The sequence below is a fragment of the Akanthomyces muscarius genome, chromosome 1 (assembly GCF_028009165.1).
Source record: "Akanthomyces muscarius strain Ve6 chromosome 1, whole genome shotgun sequence".
In the NCBI taxonomy this organism is placed as follows: Eukaryota; Fungi; Ascomycota; class Sordariomycetes; order Hypocreales; family Cordycipitaceae; genus Akanthomyces; species Akanthomyces muscarius.
The window spans coordinates 1,860,987-1,879,757 of NC_079241.1; the positions used below are offsets into that span (position 1 = coordinate 1,860,987).

The 18,771-nt window shown below is 55.2% G+C and overlaps 6 protein-coding genes across 6 annotated transcripts; 4 read left to right on the forward strand and 2 right to left on the reverse strand.

Annotated features, from left to right (window-relative positions):
- Positions 1-939: 939 nt before the first annotated feature.
- Positions 940-3,876, reverse strand: LMH87_005578 (uncharacterized protein; the record flags this gene model as incomplete). The annotated part of the gene is made up of 3 exons (XM_056203318.1): positions 940-1,793; positions 1,841-3,275; positions 3,325-3,876. 3 exons carry the CDS (start codon positions 3,874-3,876, stop codon positions 940-942), a joined length of 2,841 nt encoding a protein of 946 aa, XP_056058789.1.
- A 1,157-nt stretch (positions 3,877-5,033) lies between these two features.
- On the forward strand, positions 5,034-6,109 carry LMH87_005579 (uncharacterized protein; the record flags this gene model as incomplete). Its single annotated transcript, XM_056203319.1, has 5 exons — positions 5,034-5,142; positions 5,198-5,237; positions 5,294-5,602; positions 5,656-6,052; positions 6,104-6,109. The coding sequence occupies 5 exons, from the start codon at positions 5,034-5,036 to the stop codon at positions 6,107-6,109; spliced, it is 861 nt and encodes a 286-aa protein (XP_056058790.1).
- A 1,045-nt stretch (positions 6,110-7,154) lies between these two features.
- Positions 7,155-9,621, forward strand: LMH87_005580 (uncharacterized protein; the record flags this gene model as incomplete). The annotated part of the gene is made up of 3 exons (XM_056203320.1): positions 7,155-8,002; positions 8,062-8,668; positions 8,725-9,621. 3 exons carry the CDS (start codon positions 7,155-7,157, stop codon positions 9,619-9,621), a joined length of 2,352 nt encoding a protein of 783 aa, XP_056058791.1.
- An 823-nt stretch (positions 9,622-10,444) lies between these two features.
- LMH87_005581 (uncharacterized protein) lies at positions 10,445-12,853 on the reverse strand (the record flags this gene model as incomplete). Its single annotated transcript, XM_056203321.1, has 4 exons — positions 10,445-10,605; positions 10,655-12,248; positions 12,298-12,546; positions 12,599-12,853. The coding sequence occupies 4 exons, from the start codon at positions 12,851-12,853 to the stop codon at positions 10,445-10,447; spliced, it is 2,259 nt and encodes a 752-aa protein (XP_056058792.1).
- Positions 12,854-15,858: 3,005 nt separating this feature from the next.
- Positions 15,859-17,138, forward strand: LMH87_005582 (uncharacterized protein; the record flags this gene model as incomplete). The annotated part of the gene is made up of 2 exons (XM_056203322.1): positions 15,859-16,074; positions 16,134-17,138. The coding sequence occupies 2 exons, from the start codon at positions 15,859-15,861 to the stop codon at positions 17,136-17,138; spliced, it is 1,221 nt and encodes a 406-aa protein (XP_056058793.1).
- Positions 17,139-17,512: 374 nt separating this feature from the next.
- LMH87_005583 (uncharacterized protein) lies at positions 17,513-18,254 on the forward strand (the record flags this gene model as incomplete). The annotated part of the gene is made up of 4 exons (XM_056203324.1): positions 17,513-17,820; positions 17,901-17,946; positions 18,005-18,173; positions 18,226-18,254. 4 exons carry the CDS (start codon positions 17,513-17,515, stop codon positions 18,252-18,254), a joined length of 552 nt encoding a protein of 183 aa, XP_056058794.1.
- Between the last annotated feature and the right edge of the window lie 517 nt (positions 18,255-18,771).

Here is an 18,771-nt window from a genome sequence, read left to right on the forward strand (position 1 = left end):
ATAGGTGAAGTAAAAAGGTATGGGGAGTCAAAGTTGGACAAGTTGTATGAAGCGGCAAGACAGAGCCGGCTGCCACAGGGGCCTCGAAGGAGAGCACACTTACGGTTGGAAAGCCCGGGGGCGTATTCGCAGGGAATCAGTGTTGAATAGACTTTAGGCCAGTGAAGAATCAGTTTCAAGGCGTAGAAGCTTGTGTAACGAAGAGTTGAGGAACAGAAGCAGAGTTCCGATCGAAGGAATGGATGGATGTGCAGGAAGGAAGGAGGGAAACTCGAGGAATTCGAGTCAATAAATACTGCAGGAGGTGTAACGGCTGCCAGCTGGCAAGCAGTCTTATCGCCAGCTGGCAGAGCAGCTGCCGCCGGCCGCCAGAGAGCAACGTGAATACACCTCCGTTTGCAGGTGCTCCGGCAGAGGCTGCTGGGCGAGAGAGCACGGCGTCTGCAGGCCAACAGAAATCCGGAGAGACACATTTGCAATATAGCCTCTTGTATCATGCGCACGAAGCAAAAAGGTGTGCCAAGGACCAATTGTTCGTAGCCGCTGGCTTTTTATTACACGAAAGTCGAGATATGGCTCTACAGGGTGGATGCCGTGAAACTATGATTTGTTCGCCACGACGGCTCATCGCACCGTACAACGGCGCATCTGTTTACGATCATGTACGAGTGGAAATTGAATGCGACACTGTGCGAGGAACTTTAGAGTCAAAACATGTTAAATAGTATGATATTGCAAAGGGTCCGAGCTTATCTGGGCTGTCTCTGCCCTCCCACCGTTTCAAGTTCGGCCACTCCCGACAACTTCCCAAAACAACAAAACTTTATAGTCCAAGTTGCGAAATTACCCCTAATTAAACGCCGAATAATGCGACACATATAATCAAACAGAGAAGAACGCAACTCATATTTGGAGTTTAGTCTTCCGCTTCATCTTTTGCTAGTAGCGCTGGCCGCCGTATTGGCCAGGAGGGTAATTACCCTGCCCGCCTCCCCAGTTGGAGCCTGGCGCTTGGTAGCCGCCTGCAAGTGGAGAGTTGCGGTATCCGGAGGTTGATCCCGGGACCTGGCCGTACGGGCTGATTGGACGCGCAAAATCGCCAGATGCTTGTCTCGTATGCATCTGGGTCGGTTGCCTGTACTGACCCCCTGTGGCTGCTTTCCAAGACATGTAATCCGGCAACGGGGTGTCACGGAGAAGCGAAACCATGTTGGACGCACTGAGACGTTGTGAATCGTACGTGTGCGCGGGGGGTAGAATACCCAGGAGAAAGGTAATGTCGCGGTGCAGCGCCGAGGTCTGGTTGCGTCGCTGTTGATCGAGGCGGCGCCCTGCAGCTCCCTTGAGTGGGGAAACACCACGAGCCACACGTTTCGGTGGGTTCAGTTCGTCGTCGTCCATGCCGAATGGCCGCTTGGGAGAAGCGGTCGCACGAGCAAACTGCGGCCGGGGGCTCTGCTCATGTTTCACAGGGCCCGGGCTGTCCTGGCGGGGGATCGGCTCCTCAATCATGGGCAAGGCTCTCTTGGGACGCATCTGGACAGCCTTCGACACGATGATCGGGGTATGAACTGGGTCGAATCTATCCGAAGAGAATCGCTCCGTGAAGGATTTTAATTTCGGATCCTCGGGGAAAAGCTCTGCCATGCGTTCCTCCAATTTGGAGATCTGTGAGAGTTCGCCGTATTGGGATTCATATTTGTGGAAGTAGGCGTAGAGCGGGCGAGCCTTTGCCAGAGTTTCGGGCTTTGAAATTAGGCGATTAACGCAAGTTTCAAATACGACGCGGGCGTCTGTTGACGGTTAGCTTCGATCTGAGTTGGTAAGGGGATATGCGTACTTGTGGTATCATCCTTTGAATGAAGAAATTTGAGGTACTCGACCATGAATTCCTCGTCATTGGGGAAAAGACGAGCACCACGTTCGAAGATCTTGGCGCCGACAGGATCTTTGTATACAACTGACTCTAGAAGAGCAACGGCGACATACACATCGCTGGTGAGGCGGCCCTTGTGTCGAGCATCTGTGAATACTTTGCGAAGGCCGCCTTCCGTTTGGTTGCCTTTGCCTTCAATTCGTCTCATTGCGCGCGCAAGAGCAATCCAAATGTAGGATATGGTTCGAGAGAGAAGCTGACTCTCGCCCGCGTACGCCTGCTGAATAGCCTTGATACGCTCCTCGCCTGCAGTCAGTCTTGGCTTGTCGTTATCATCGTCCTCGCGTTCGATAGACTGCTGCATTTCTGGGTCTTGAGCAGCTGCCTGCTTGAGGGTTGAGACTTCAAGTTTCTCTCGTTCCTTGACCTTGTCGCCCATGCCATATAGAGTGTCTAGTACGGCATCGTAGGGTTTGCGAACGGCCTGAGCGTATTCGGTTTTGTCGCCTTCTTTGCCCGGGTATGTCGCTTCAACGTGGTCGGCGTATTTGAGGGCGAGCAAGACACTCTGCGGGTTTGCTGCGATACCTTGAACGAGGAACTGCGTGCCCATGTCGCTTTCGTTTTCTCGGATATCGTTTTGGAAGCACCACTCTGCAGCATCGACCCACATCTCTGGCCAGAAGCGCAGAGCCATCAGAGCTTGCTTGTAGCAATACATGACTCTATGGGTGTATGCCTTGAGGTCCTCCTCCTTTAAAACCAGGGGGTCGTCCTTTTCCCACGCAATCCACCTCTTCCATAGCTCGACCTGCTCTCTGTATGCAGTATCGCCATCAAATCCAGGAGCCGCTGGAAGACGCGGCAGGTTGACTCGGTGTAGCGACCTCGTGATGTTGTCGAGAGCAATGTTGCCACTCTTGGCGGACATGTAGCCAGGTGAGCGCTCTTGAATGAACTTGCGACCAGTGACTTTGTTGAGACCCATCTCAAACTGGTCATACTCTTTCCACAAGGTATTGACAGTGGACATGGGTATATTGATGGCGCGATGATAGACCTTGCGCAGCTGGTCCATCTTCTGCTGGTCCTGCCAGCCAGTACCACCAATCTGGCCAGGTCCGTTCTTGATGAACTGGACGTAATCCAGCCACACATCACCAGAATCCCTATCAACGCCAATATTGTCAATGACAAATTCATATGATTGAGTGACTGTTCGCCTTGCTTGGCCGGCAGGATCGTTTGTCAAGTCGTTGCGGCGTCTGATATAGTTGAGGTAGACGGTCCAGAGTTTGACGTTGGGAACTGTCATTAAGCAGCGACCGAAAAGCTGCTCAGCATCGACGAAGTTGTCGAGTCCTAGTTCGAGTTCGATCCATTGAACCCAGATATCGCCCTGACAGTTGTTAGAAATGAGGACGTTGGTAGTGAGGCTTCAAACTTACCGCCTGGGGAAACACCTCCAAAAAGCGATGGAAGACTTTGCGCAATTCATCGAGCCTGCTGCGACTCCGATGTTCCGCCATGAGATTCAGCCATGCATCCATATCTCCTCGTGGGTCCTCTTTGATTCGAGCCTCGAGCAGGGTGACCGGGTCGAGGCCGGCCATGCCAGGAGGTATATGCGCAAAGCCCTCTGGCACAGGCGCAGGGGTGGCGGCCGTGCTGGTAGCGTTGTTGCTGGTCGGCGCGTTTTGGGCAGGCGTAGATTCTTCCTCCTCGTCAGAGGCCTCGACAATGAAACCTCCAGACATTTTGGGCTTGGACACTGGGCGAGGAGGCGACAGTGGCGCCGCTTCAGCAGGGGCAACATCAGGTTCCATGCCAACTGATTCGGGATCATAGTCTGCGCCATCATCGCTGCCATCGTCCTGGATATGGCCTGGGTCATAGGGAGTCTCAGCCGTGTTGTCAGTCTGCGATTCGTCATACTCGGGTTGATCTTCTTCTGGTGCTGCTGAGTCGCCCTTTTCCCATGATCCTTCGTCAGACGTCATGTCTGCGGTCTGTTTAGCTCGAGCGAGCAGAGTATCGAACGAAGGTGACGGTTGACGTCAAAGGCCAAAGTAGACTCGTCAATCAAGTCAGTGGCAGTTGTCGAGAATATCGAGTAAAGACGATCGAGGCAGGAATTTTCCGAGAGGCGTCAACTAATCACGCTCTGTCGAGGCCGCAGCAATTCGAGACGCGCGAAGCAAAGCCGTTGCAGCTTGGTCAGCGCAAACCTGGCGAAGGCGACCAACGGCAATCCCTTGTCAGAAATGCAGCACCTCCAATGGTCCACTTCTATTGATGAATCGTAACGTGTCCAGAAAACTGTCCGATCGACGCGACGGGATGAGATGCGCGGGCAAGATGCTTGGGAGCGGCTGCAATGTGTCCAGCTTTTTGGATCGCAAAAATGAGCCCAGCAAACAGAGGCAAAGAGCTTGAGCCTAGGAGGTTGGGCAGGCAGAAACTCAAAGGGGACTAGTGGTGCCAGGCGGTGGATGATGGGCGCGTGCTAGGTACCTAGCCTCGCTGAGTGTGCCAGGCAAAGGCAATCCGGGACAAGCTTCAGTTGGCGAGCGGGTGGCCCCAGCCGGTGTCTCGCAGCTTTTACAGTGGTTGCGTTGCGTCGTGCAGGGAGCTTCGCAGGGCACCTTACAGGGGTTGGACGGATAGGCGAGGCAGATTAGTCACCCGATTTAGCCTGCAACGAAGCAGCAGCGGGGCCTTTGAACAGCAGGCGACGCTGACAGGTAGCCGTACCTGAGGCTTCGGCCGTGGTGGGGTCGCGCTGGCAAGCAGCACTCAACGCGCTGCGACCCTCTGTCGCGTCCCGCCTTCTGGCCCTCCAGCCAGACACCAATAATTCGCGGAGGCTGGCAGACTGAGCTGCAGTTCCCTTTTTTCTTATTTAGCAACCGGCTTCCCTTGCTTCCTGCCGTCTGCCAGATTTCTTGTTTTTGCATCATCCTGGCTTTGCAGCTCGCCCTACGCCTGTACGCCTCGCCCAACACTCTCCCCCCCTAGGAGCTGTCCAGCTTCGCACCCACCTACACCGCAACATACGCTCCGCACTTTTTCTGCCTACGCGCTGCTAATTCCCCTCTATCAACGGCGCTTGCCAATTATCTTCTTCGTACACGCGAGACTTAACAATATATACAAAATGTCGGTTGTTTCCCTGCTGGGCGTCAAGGTCCTTAACAACCCTGCCAAGTTCGGCGACAAGTACGAGTTTGAAATTACCTTTGAATGCCTCGAGCAGCTTGAGAAGGGTACGTTGCCGTGAACGTGATATTCGACACCGCAAACACTAACAAATATTCACAGACCTCGAATGGAAGCTCACCTATGTCGGGTCTGCCCAATCGTACGTGCCTTGCTTTAGCCGCCCATCGAGCTCGCCTTACTAATCCCGCCCGCCAGTGACCAATATGACCAAGAGCTCGATTCCCTCCTTGTCGGCCCGGTCCCTATCGGAGTAAACAAATTCGTCTTCGAGGCCGACTCCCCCGACACATCACGAATTCCCGATGCCGATATCATTGGTGTAACTGTGGTTCTCCTGACTTGTTCCTACGATGGCCGCGAGTTCGTGCGCGTTGGATACTATGTAAACAACGAATACGACTCTCCTGAGCTCAACGCCGAGCCTCCCACAAAGCCCATCATTGAGCGAGTGAAGCGCAACGTGCTTGCTGAGAAGCCCAGAGTGACCCGGTTCGCCATCAAGTGGTAAGGAATACAGCTGTTCTTTTGCTCACGTCGCGTTTACTAACGGCCCGCAGGGACTCGGAAGCTTCTGCCCCCGCCGAATTCCCCCCTGAGCAACCCGAGGCTGACTTGGCGGTCCCTGATGAGGAAGAATATGGCGCTGACGAGGCTGCTGAGGAGGCTGAAGCCGAAGCAGAGGCCGAAGCCGAAGGCAGCGAGAAGCCTGCTCCCGCTGCCGGGGAGGACACGGAGATGGGAGAGGGCGACCAAGAAGCAGTGAACCCTACCGAAGACAATGAAGATGCTGTTTCGGAAGACGGCAGTGTCGATCTGGAGGGCGAGAGTGAGGACGAACTCGAAGAGGAACTCGTTGAAGGCGAAGGCGAGGGCGAAGGCGAAGGCGAGGAAGCTGAGGATGGCGCCATGGAAGTGGATGCCGATAAGCCTGGCCACGCTGCCGGTGCCAAGCCCGTGAGCGCCGCTGTTTAAACAAAAGGAGGGGTCTTATTAATGTTGCGCCAGGCTTAATGCTGATGAGCAGGTGATGCCCTACACTACGAATACGATAGGGCAGCCATAGAGGCGATGAATAACGTGGCATTATCGCGTCTTGGGCTGGGAGACATTGTGATGGGAACGGGTGGATGGTATTTGAATATTAAAAACCGGTGGAATATCTTAGAACGAGCAAGGTATATATCGTTTGCTTAGACCATTTTTTAATCGAGTTAGCATCGACAAGCTACATCTTGTATCTGATGTGTGACGCGGCTTCGAAGCTGAGGATGCTGCCAACGGAATTCCACGTCCGCGAAACGTTGGCTGGAGATTATACCCGGAGAATTCGGGTCTGTTGGATTTCTCCGCATTCATGAGGCGTAGCCGCGTAGGCTAGTTCGTTGGTGTTTATTGCACGACGCCTATCAGCCTCACTCGCAAGTCCGCCACCAGCCAGCCTACCACGTTACCGTCACCGAGCGGCGGTCATCAGGTGCCCGCCTTGCTGTCTAAATTAGTGCATCTTGGGCAAAACCTTCGTCACACCCCCGGCTTTGTGATTTACTGATGGCTGCATCGCCACGTTGTACGTTGGTACTCGACAATGGAGCCGATGCTTGCCGTGCAGGGTAGCTTTTTCCGCGCAATGCGGAACGAACAGGCAAGCCACACTCTTTGGTAGATCTGCTGCTGCAAGATAAGACTAGCTAGGTAGTGATGCTTATTTTCATGGTCCGTCGCCCCGTTGTGCGTTTCCGCATCCTTGGCGTCGCGCCGAGGTTGGTCTCTTCGGTGTAGTCAATCTGCCTTCAGCTCCGACGACGGGCTCATTCGAACAGCCACAATTGCGCAGATGGCTTATTTGGTTGCCTCTTAAAGATGACCTGTCCCATCCTTTGCCAATTGCCTTTTCAGACCATATTTTATAAAAACAAGCGTTTCATTGTAGCAATACTGTATACTATTTGTTGTGTCATCTCCATTCGCACTCATTCGCACTACACGAAGCCTTCATGCCTGCTAGCTCTCTAGGCAACCATCATCATATTCCATCCACTTCTAGACCACACAAAGTATGAGCATAGACGCACAGCGGATGCAAGAACTGCTCAAGACTGTCGAGGCCCGTCACGAAGAATACCTACGCAGCCTCAGACAATTATACGAAAACGCCCCCCCTGCCAGCGCAGTCCCTCCACGCATCGCGGCACCCACCACCACCGCAAAGCCCGCCTCCATTGCATCGGTGCCCTCACCACCACTGCGCGCCCTCACATTTGCCAGCGACATCCTTCCCATCCGGGGACGCGGGCGTCGCTCCTCCACGCTCGAAGCCCCCGAGCGCCCAACCTTTCTGCCTCCGTCGCCGCGTCCCCTCCTCCCCGTGACGCCGATCCCCAGCCATGGCCTCTTTGACGAGGACATTTCCTTTATCCCGCTCCTCGATCTCTCCCACGCCAGCAGCACCACTGGCGCCGCTACCACAGCCAGCAGCAAGCCACCCGCAGCCAGCACACGCACGGACAGGACGCTTCCCCCGGCGCGTTTCGCCGACGATGCGTTTCTCGCGTTCCTGCGCGATGCGACCTTCACCGAGGAGATGGCGGCGGTGCTCGAGGAGATGCTGCGGCGACGGCACGAGATTGACTCGGCCGGCTCAGTGCGCGAGTTTGCGGCGTATGAGAGGGAGCGCTACGTGAGCTCGACGTTTGAGGCGTACGAGGTTGACGAGGACGGCGCCGCGACGAAGATGAGCATCGACGCGGCAGCGGCAGCGGCAGCGGCGGCGGACGACGACCTCGCCAAGGGCCAGGCAGACGGCGACGGCGGCGGCGCGGCCGATGATGGGGTGATTGATGCGCCAATTGTGTGGGATGCGCTCAAGACGGTCAATGCCAGCGGCGACGCCGTCGGTCGAATCACGTACGTATTCCTCTGCCCTCTTGCCGTTCCGCCTGCTGACACAACATGACCGCCCACAGCATCGTGCAGGAGCCGACGCCGCTCATGCTCGCGGCGCTGCAGCTCACCATGACGCCGTACTTTGACATGTCGGAGCTGACGTACCACCTCCTCTCCGACGTGCCCAACCGCGGGCTCTCGCACGCCTTTATGCACCGCGCCTTTGAGCGCGGCCCCCCGCCGCAGCTCCGCCAGCGGTCCTTCTACATGGTCTTCAAGTACTACACGTCCGTCGGCGACGGCCTCGCGCCCGCGCCGTGGCAAAGGTACGAGGCGCGGCCCTCGGACAAGAAGCTCGCCGACCACATTGACATTGCCGAGTGCAGCGCCGTGCTGGCCCTGTCGCTCGCCGGCGCGCCCGTCAAGTCGCTGCGGATGCGCTCCCGCCGCTCGGAGCGCGCGTCCCGCGAGGGCGTCCTGTATGACACCTTTGGGCCCTGGCACGTGCTGAGCATCCAGTCGTTTCCGGACGACGAGCACACGGTCCGCGGGGAGGAGTTTGCGCAGCACAAGCGCTTCGTGAATGGGCCGTACGCGTTCCTGGACCTGCTGACGGCCGAGTATCGCGACGCGGGGAAGCGCAATGTGATTTTGCACGAAAAGATTACCAAGCTCATCACTCCTCCTGTAAGTCTGCGACTTGGAATCCAGAACACATGCAGGTTATTGACTGACAATGGCAGACGGAATTCATGTTTGACCGCCGCCTCCGCGACAAGCTCCTCTTTGAAGACAAGCACTTTACCTACATTCGCCGCTACTTTTGGGCCTACAACACGCTCGCCGTCATCAACACCGGCCTCGCCGCCATGGTCGCCGCCTACACAAACACCTTTACCCCCGAGTTCTGGTCTGGCACGCACCCGCTGCTCTGGCCGCACCCCTTCTTCACTGACCTACCCTCTTCCTCATCCTCGCCCCCCGACGCAGCCACCGCCGCCGCTGCTAACCACCACCGGGAGACCATGGCCGCGCTGCGCACCGAGCTCGAAAAGGCCGTGTCCGACATCTCGGCCATCATCAAGCGCAACGAGCGCACGCGCAAGGAAATCGAAAACCTGCGCGACCAGCTCTTCAGCGGCTCCTCCATCAAGGAGTCGCGCCGCGCCATCGACCAGGGCGACAACATCCAGATCCTGACCATGATCTCCATGATCTTCCTCCCCCTCACCTTTGTCACCTCGGTGTTCGGCATCACCGAGTTCACCATCTCCCCCACCGACTGGCGCTTCGCCGTCACCATGGTGCTCGTGTGCGTGCCGTTCATGGGCCTCGTCGTGCTGCTCCAGACCAACGGCTTCGCGGTGCTGGTGCGTCGCTGCAGAGAAGGCTTCGTGGCCGTGCTGGGCAGGGCGAGGAGCGGCGGTGGTGCTGAGGCGGGAGGGAGCGGGATGAGTGCGGCGGCCGCGGCGGACGACGACGAGAGCAGGCCCGCGCAGGCGAGCAGCCAGACAAAGAGGCGCAAGAGGAGAATGGCCGCGGGCGCGGGCGGACGAGTCTCGTGGCGCTGGAAGAGGCCGTGGAAAAACAGGACCAGGACGTTGTACGGCGACGAGAACCTCGAGTTTGGAAGGGTATGATGGAGGACAAACACAAGAGGTTAATGACAGAACAGACATGGGTAATGGTAGATTGTACCACGACTTGACGGAAAACGACCTTTGCATGGCGAGCATCACATTTGTATTTGGCAGGTATTACAACACACAATTGTATTTATTTAGCATATATCAAGCATAGATTGGCATCAACAGAATGAAATCGAGTCAAATGACAGACTAGGTATATGTTTTTTTTGTCTTTCTAATCGTACACGTGGTGTTGTAAATCATTGCGATGGACGAAAAACTAGAGTAAGAAACGATATCAAAAGGAAAAACTCAATACACCAGATAAAACCACACAATGGGAAAAAAAGAATAAAATTGCGCAACATAATATTTCCTCCCCAAAAAATCGCCGTCATGATTATTTCATCCCTCAGTCCTCCTATCGCAGTGGCCATGTGCCGTGCGGAGAGTGCATATCCAAACAACGCCTCTCTACTCGCAGACCACCAGCCATGCTCGGGGTGACCGCTCGAGAGTCTCCAACGTATGTACCTCGAGGTAAACGACAAACGGTCCACTTCGTCCTTCAAACACTTTCAAACAAACTGCAATAATAGAAGAGTCAAGCGTAGATGCTTGGAAGAGGCGGTGTATGTGCCGGCAGCCAGTACCAGATGAGCAACCGCGCAGAATATTAGGAAATGATGTTAAAATTGCCGCGCTTCGTTTGCGCGCGACGTGCAGATAAGCAAACAAGTCTTGCCGCCGGCTCGTGATGCCACGGCAAGAGGTATCATGTGCTCCCCAACGCCGAATGAAGCTTCCTCAACACGGGATAGATTAGTCGTAACATCTACCAGCCCTTCTTGCGCGCAAAGCGCTTGTTCAACAGAGCAAGCACCTTGGGGACGCTGAATTGCACGTATTCGAGGTCGAGCTCTTCTTGATTGTCTTTTTGCATTTCGAGCAAGTCATCAAGCTTGAGGTCTAGTTCAAGAAGACCGCGGTTACGCCCTATTCAGTGTTAGCAAAAGCATCATGAAAAATTGGAAAACCATCTTACCTTTGTAGTGTAGAGAAATAACAAAGGTGCCCGGCAGTGGAGATGTGAAATTAAAGTAAATGTTAGCCCGTCTGTTATCCGGGACATTGCTCTTCTGAATCACACCCTCCTTCTCGAGCTGCTGATGGGTAAACTTGTAAGGGCCAAGAACCTGCTGCTTCTGCTGCTTTCTCTTGGTACCCTCACTCTGCGATCGGACATTGTGGAGGTAGCTCTTGTACGTCTCAAGCTGTCCAACGAGGTACGTGTTGTGATCACGGATCGTTTTGTAGACCTCGTCCAACTTCTTGGTCTCGCTCAGCACACCATCCTTGAGCGAACCGAGGTGGTGCAGCTCCTGTTCGACCTCGTCGCGGAGCAGGCCAAACTGATCAGTCTTGTCAATGACACCCATATCCTGGAGCTGGGAAAGAAGCTCCATGGCACGTATGCCCTTTCGAACCATGACTGCGTCGTTACGGCTAGTAGCAGCGGCGTCGGCTACTCGCTCCAGGCGCAGGGGACGCTTAGACACCGCACTGCTCTGAGGAAACGAGCGCATGATCTGCACAAAGATGGACTTGGCTTCCATAAAGAACACTTCCTCCTGTGTAATGTCGAGGGCTGCCGTCAGGTCGTCAATGGCAGTCTCCCAGCGGCTGAAGAGAGGGAGGTTGATGACGCGGTTCTCTTTGCGGGGGACTTGGGCGGGCGCAGCGCCAAGCTCGGTCATGATGATGGAGAGGTGGGATGACTCGTCGCGGCAGATTTCACCGGTGTGTTTTTCGATGAGGGCGTGCATTGCATAAATTTCGTTGAGAGTGATATCGAGCTGCAGGTCCTTCTTAGAAAGGGCGACATAGTTGTCCATTTCTAAGCTCTCGTAAAAGTCGCTGACCTCGCACAGATCAAGCATGAATCTGTTGATGCGGTCCTTGTTTTGCTCGATAAACGGCTGCAGCTTAGCCATGTATGGCTCCTTCGCGTAGGATGGCTTGTTTGCCAGGTTCTGGAGCATCTTGGCGACCAAGGTCAGTGTACGACGGGGCTTCTCGGCCGGGGTGCCATCGATGAGCATGTATGACTTGGGGGTGACAATGGCCGGGTTGATGAAGCGGAGGAAGAAGAAACCACCGATGAGGGTGCAGATGACTTGGTCGTTGGCGTCGGGGTATTTGCGCTTGGTCAAGCTGCGAATCTGTTTGCAGATCCAGCGGATACCGTAGGGAGCCTCCTCGAGCCCCTCGATGATGGTGTTGAGGAAGTTGTTGGCAATCTCGGTGAGCATGGAGAGTCTCGGCTGGATGATGGCTTGGACTTGGGGATTTTCCGCAGCTTGCTCAGCAGTGATGCCGCGGGGCAGAGATGCGGGCAGCGAGCCTGTCTCTTCTTCAATCTGTTCGAGCATGCGCTCATAGACCTTGAGCGGGTTGATTTCCAAATCGAGATCTTGCAGGATGATGAGGTCGTTGATTCTATCAGCGAGCACGGTGCGCAGGAAGCTCTGGCCAGGTCCACGTCGTGTGTAAGTGGTCATCATTCGAGAAACGGGAGTATTCGCTCGCAACAGGGAAGAGTAGTCGGGGGTATTATCAAACTGGTAAGTAAGGACGGACTGGAGGGGTCAGCGCTAGGTTCAGCTTGCGAGTCGTTAGAGGGCATACCTGAAACATGGTAAGCAAAAGATGCTCTTCTCTTGACTCGTACTGATTTCCGTAGATGGTGAACATGACGGTCTGCAGCAGGGAATCAATCTCGGCCATGGATACGAGACGGCAGAGATGGGCGATATGGCGGGGCTCGGACTGCAAGAGAAAGAGAAGATTTCCATATTTTTGCGTCTTGTCGTCGTTGGGGAAGAAGCCTTCCTGCATGTCGGTTGCATCTTCAAGATGGCTGGCGACCTCATTTTGCTAGACTAGTGTCAGTGGTGGTTCAGGCTGGAAGTTAGGCAGAGATAGTTACCTCTTCGAGGGCCATGCGGTTCTGGATGAGAAGCGCAATGCGCGAGTCGAGATAACGGACATCCTTTTCGAGAACGAAATTTTTCTTGGACTGTGAAGAGATGTTGGATTTGAGATCGCGCAGAATCTTTTGAGCTTTGGCAAGGTCATCCTCAATCTGCATCTCGCCCTCATTGGCCGACATGGACATGTAGAGGGCGGACATGGAGTAGCGCTTCGACTGGCGCGCCGAGCGCGCACCATCGTAGGAGGACATTGTGTTTTGTCGCGAGAGAGGCTGGAAGGAGGAAGAGGAAGCAGTAGACGCTCTTGAAGGCGTCTGCAACATGGCGGCCGATTGTCGACGTCGGGAGAAGAGACGTGCGCTCGTGGCTAGGCGTCGCGGGCGTGAAGGAGAGAGGAGAGAGGTGCGCGCAGGCGAGGCAGGAGAAGAGTCTGGTGGGAGGAGGGTTCAGGCCGAGACGTCTCGAGGGCGAGTTGCGGGTTGCGGCAAGTCGGGGACGATGGAGAATGGACGAAAAAAAAATGAGGAGCGATGCAAGACGAGGACAATAGACAAACAGCGACGAGGTCGGCGTAGACAGGCTTGGGCCGGGATTTAAGATTGGGTTGCGCAGCCAAGGACTAGAAAAAGGTCTTGGGTCTGTGAAACGGCGGGTGAGCGGCTGGCGCACGATGATGTCGGAACGTTGAGGCTGCTTCTTTGGGGGGGGGGTGCGCAGACAGCAAGCGGGTACTCGCAACCTGTATCTCGGGAGAGGACGGCAGCGACGAGTCGTGTGTAGAAGATGGCGCTCTATGAACAATGGCGTGCACGGTTGATAACCGCGGCTGCCGCAAGGTTGAGAGCTGCCAGATGAGCGGACACTTGGAGGCGTCTGGGGATGAGGGTCGACAGTACGGGTAGAGGCAGATGAAGCCGTCTTTTTTCTGGTGATGGGGTTGATGGAAGGGGGGAAGAAAGCGCGGCGAGACGAGACGGGGGGGGGCTTTTTGGCGGGGATTTTCTTTTTGGCGGGAGGAAAGACAAAGACGAAAAGGACGGAGGACGAGAGTGGGCGGCGCGGGCAGCAGAGCGGGCACAGGCAGATGCAGAGGCACTTGGCAGTTATTACAGGTCCCGCCGTGCCCAAGATAGCGCCGTATCTTGCCAGGATAGCGGGCAGTTGGCGACGTGCAGCTGGTGGCTTTTGGAAGCAGTGGAGCAGTCAAATCGGGGGGAAGAAGACGCAGACCCAGTAGGTCAGGTACCAGCCGGTACCAGCAAGCCAAGGGAGGGGCAAAGCCGCTGTCTGTACTACACGGGGCGGGGGCAAGTCAAGTCCAGGGGACGATGAACTAATTTACAGCTGAGCGAGCCCTTGATGAGCCCTATCAGAGTCCAGTACAGCGGCCGAGTGGCGAGTGGGCGGGTGGCCGCAGTGGACTCGAGTACCCTCTCGACTGTCAACTGTGGGCGCCCAACTTGCCAGTACAGCCACACGAGCCACAACTGCCCAGTACATTAGTGTCCAGCCAAGCCCGGATGGGCATGGTCAGGAACCGGATATTGGCAGTGGCAGTCAGTGGCCCATACTGGTAGGCAGGACCTAGACAGGGTTGACAAGGACATGTACCTAGCCCAGCACGTATCTGAAGGTACCTCGTGTCCCAACCACATTGACCTGGCTGTCTGTCTGTCTGTCTGTCCGTCTGTCCGTCCGTCCTTGCCCGGCAGGTTTGCGACATTCATCCCATTGCCGCGACTCATTCGCTGAATCTTCTTGTCGCAAGCCTTCTCGAATCATGAGCCCATGCATGCACCGCACAATGGCATGACTTCATATGCACACTCCCATTTTTTGCATCATCGTATCGTGCATGCTTACTGTCGCCTTGCACAGCCGACGACCCCGGCTCGCGGGTACGGGCAACAGGCCAAGCCAGCAGGGTACCTCTGACCCGACAATGAGTCCCTGACAGCTCTACTGGTAGTTACCGTTCACACTAATCTGTACATGCTCATACAATCTACGGAGACCTGCATGTGCTCGTGCTCCCTCGTTGGTAGGTACCAATTCTGTCACATCAGGCTACACCACGACAGATAAGTTAGTCATTGCCTCGGGTCTTCACCACGTCACCCAACCAACGCACCGTTCATCCTCTATTTATTTTCATTTAATCCAAGAACGGATAGGATAGTCCATATCACATTGACCCCTACTCGCGCACCGCATAGCCCCTCCCCCACCTCTGCCTGGGCGCAAATCACACAAAACCTTTCCCGTCTTGTCGATATTCGCCACTTCTCGCCCATGTCTCATCCCATTACCCTTCCGATCGCCATCTGATACACCAACTCTGGCTCCATCGAGCCCCTGCTCATTACACCCCCAAATTGACACACGCTGGTCGCTCCAGAGTCGAGAAATTTTGACTTCGCGAGAGCACGAGGGCAAAGACGGTCAATAAACACGGACCCTGTCGTTCATTGCCATTGTCAGCGTATCCTGGCCGTGCCCGCACGCCTAACGTTGACTGCAACCTGACTGACGCTGGTGCAATTACAAGTTCAGAGGCCTTCTATTCAGTTACGTGCTCACCCACAGCTGTCATTATTATTTTGCACCCAAAACAGGGTACCCCCAAAACGGGGGCCCCCAAAGGTTGTGCGCATGACAGTGTCCCTTTGCATTGGACTGCACTAAAAATGACAGCTCGTTTCACTGCGCAATATCACTGCCGCCTCCCTCCCTGATCATTAAAGAAACACAAGAAGACCAAAAAAAAACCGATGCATGGCGGCAGTGCCGGACCGAAATAGCACGAACTTGTGGCTTTGCTACCCGTTGAAACCGCTGCCAACGGCAGAATGTTGCACCCTTCGGCTCCTCGGGAGTCGGTTTCACGACAGCCAATCAACCCCCACTGCAATTGGCATTAGCCCTCGCTAGTCAAATGTGGCATCCATACAGTGGCATGCGCGACTCCTTTGTGATGCTATAACCTTTGTGCCTGTAACTGCTGTGTAGATGCAGCCCTGTGGAGTGACCCAGAATGAGTTCACCCAGCCGTGACTCACCCCGGCGCGGCTGAGCTTGGCAATATTACCACGCCGAGACTCTCACACAATTGAGTGGCCGTGGAGACGACTTCCGCTAATATGAAAAGCTTCACTGTAGAGGCATATAAATATCACGATGGCCTCACAACTTGCCGGGGCACTTCATACGACTCACCCATAGCGTCCCGCTTCCCTCTACGCCACCTCCGCCTACCATGACTGACCCCGATTACAATGCCCATCTGCAAACCATCTACCCTGGCACGCAATGGACGATATCGCGGTTCTCCCACGGCTCCATAAATGCTACTCACCGCGCCGTCAAAACAGCTGGTGGAGCTGGGCCGTCCTCGCTCGTGCTGAAGCATGCCTCGCCTTACTTTGTGGACGACGACACGGGCAGGGTGCAGCCCTTTTCCATCAAACGACAGGTGTGTCTGTCCTTACTTTTAATCAGAAAAGCAATTGGTTGCAACTGACATGGCTACAGGAAATTGAAGCGGCCATCATGACGTCGTCTGCCGGCATCATGCAGCCTGCCGATGGCAGCATTCCGACTTGGAGATTGCCACACTTCTTGCACCGCTCGGAGGGAAAAGAGTCTGAGCTGCTGCGCACCGAGAAAGATGAGGTTGCGTCTGTCATGCTCATCGAAGATCTCGGCAATGTTCGCAACCTCCGAGACACCATCCTGGCATTCGCCGAAGAGCCTTCTCTTAATGTCGACAAACTGGTTGCCAATATCGGCTGTATTCTCGGCACCACACTTGCGACAATGCACAGCGCCGCAACGGCACGCGCGATCGAGAACAGTGGCGTTAAGGAAGCACTCTCTCAGCAACTGACTGATGACGTCGTGTGGTTTCTCGCCATGGAGCTGCTGCCAGACTACCTTGCCGGCGCGCCACGAGCGAAGGAGTACTTCCAATGGCTCGTAGACGACATGCAGCGCCCCCGGCACGCATATCCCCCGTGCCTGATGCACGGCGACTTCAACTACGGCAACATCCTCATGCCCGCCGACGCGCTCGAAACGGGAAACAGCCAGCCCATTGTCGTCGACTGGGAGTTTGCCACCAGCCAAGGTCGCGGCGTCAACGGCGACATTTCCGAGTTTCTCTCCATGATCCACTGCCGCATCATCGGTGGCCGCCGCGAGCAAGCGGCGCCGAGTAGTGCCAGGCTCTTCCGGCAGCTGTGCGCCAGCTTCTGCTCTGCGTATCGCGAAGAAGCGCAGCTTGTGTGCACAATGAAGCCAGACGACTTGAACACGCAGCTGTATCGCTCAGCGCTGCTGCTGAGCGGACGTGATATCCTCACATTTGCCAACGATGCGTGCGCTGACTATGCGAATTTCGAGGAGCTGGTTCGGGTTGGGCTGTGGTATTTTGAGCGCGCAGGTGCTTGCATGGAAGAGTTTGTCAAAGAGTCGAATTGCGTAGAGCTTGAGAAAGAAGACGAAGGCTTTATTAGGTCGCTGTTCATCTTTGTATAAGTCCACGGTCACTTACATGGAGCTCAATGCGTATATACGCTCTTTTAGCCTTTGCTCTAGTTTACTGTCTCTGACCAAGTGCTTACTCTCTTTTGACAGTGAAGATGTTCAATCCTAAGGTGCCATAACTAGCCCATGGAATATTAAATTGCGTCTCTTGTTGCCTTTAATTATGTACGACGCCGGCATGCCCTGCGGTACCTGAGCCGGTTGGCTGAGTGGGGCGCGTGGCTTGAGCCGTTTGGAGCTCCCAGTCATTTGCTACAGCCAGAGCTTCCCAGAGCTCCATCCCGCATCCCAACAGACTTTCCTTCAATTCTTTTCCCATCAACAAACCTCGAAACCTCTCCCCCCTTCGAATCCCATCATTCACAATGGCTTTCCGCGCTCCCCTCCGCCGCATCGCCCTCGCGCGCCCCGCCGCCCGCGCCTTCCACTCGACCCCCCGAGCCCTGATCCGCGCCGGCGACGAGATCCCCGAGACGGACGGCCTGTTTGAGAACTCGGCCGCCAGCAAGGTCAGCCTGGCCGACGAGTTCAAGTCGGGCGACGGCTACATTGTCGGCGTGCCCGGCGCCTTTACGGGCACCTGCTCCAGCAAGCACATCCCGTCGTACATCAACAGCCCCAAGCTCAAGGACGCCGGCAAGGTCTTTGTGCTGTCCGTCAACGACCCTTTTGTGTATGTTGGTCCCTGACCTGGAAAGTAGTGGTTTATTGAAGAAGAGGGAATTGGCTAATCGATATTTTGACCGCATTTAGTATGAAGGCTTGGGCTGACCAGCTTGACCCTGCTGGCCAGACTCCCGTAAGTTACATAAACCTCCTGGATGGAGGGGGGGCTGATTCTAACGTGGAAAATGCAGATTCGATGGATTGCCGACCCTACCGCCGCCTTCACCAAGGCTCTCGACATGGGCTTTGACGGCGCCGCCGCCGTTCTTGGCGGCACTCGCAGCCAGCGCTTCGCTCTTAAAATTGAGAATGGCAAGGTGACCAAGGTGCACCTGGAGGCTGATGCTACTGCTGCGGATGGTAAGTCGTGGACTACATCGTCTGCGACGTTTGTTGCTAACCTGCTTATTAGTCACCATGGCTGAGAAGGTGCTTCAATAAGCATGCTACCAAAATTAGGAGCTGTGAACTCGGGGTGTAAAGTACAGTCCAATCTGCTATAGAGAGCTTCAAAGTTACACATTACGAGGGGCGGATATAGACGACTGCAGGTCTCAACTGACATACAAGATAAACTCACCGTCCACTGCAAGGTGTTGTGCATTCGCCGTTTTCAGGCTCCGATTATCCCACCGAATCAGTTCCCCTTATCGGCAGAAGCTATTACTTGCATGCCCCGTCGCTTTGCCTGGCGCCCGACCCAATCATTCGACGCCTGATATGTCCATGTGATGTACATGCTCGTCAAAGTGGACTGGCTGCATTTCATTGCAATATCCGGCCAAAATTGCCAATTCTCACATTACCGCACAAGACGAATCTTTCTCCTTCTTTTTGTCCTGTTTATTTAACGACATCCTGTCCTATTAGTACATCGGACGTTTAGTACTAGATCGGGGCGGAATTCTCGGGAGGCTACCTAGGCAGGCGGGGTGCATCTATGACGAACCCCGCCACT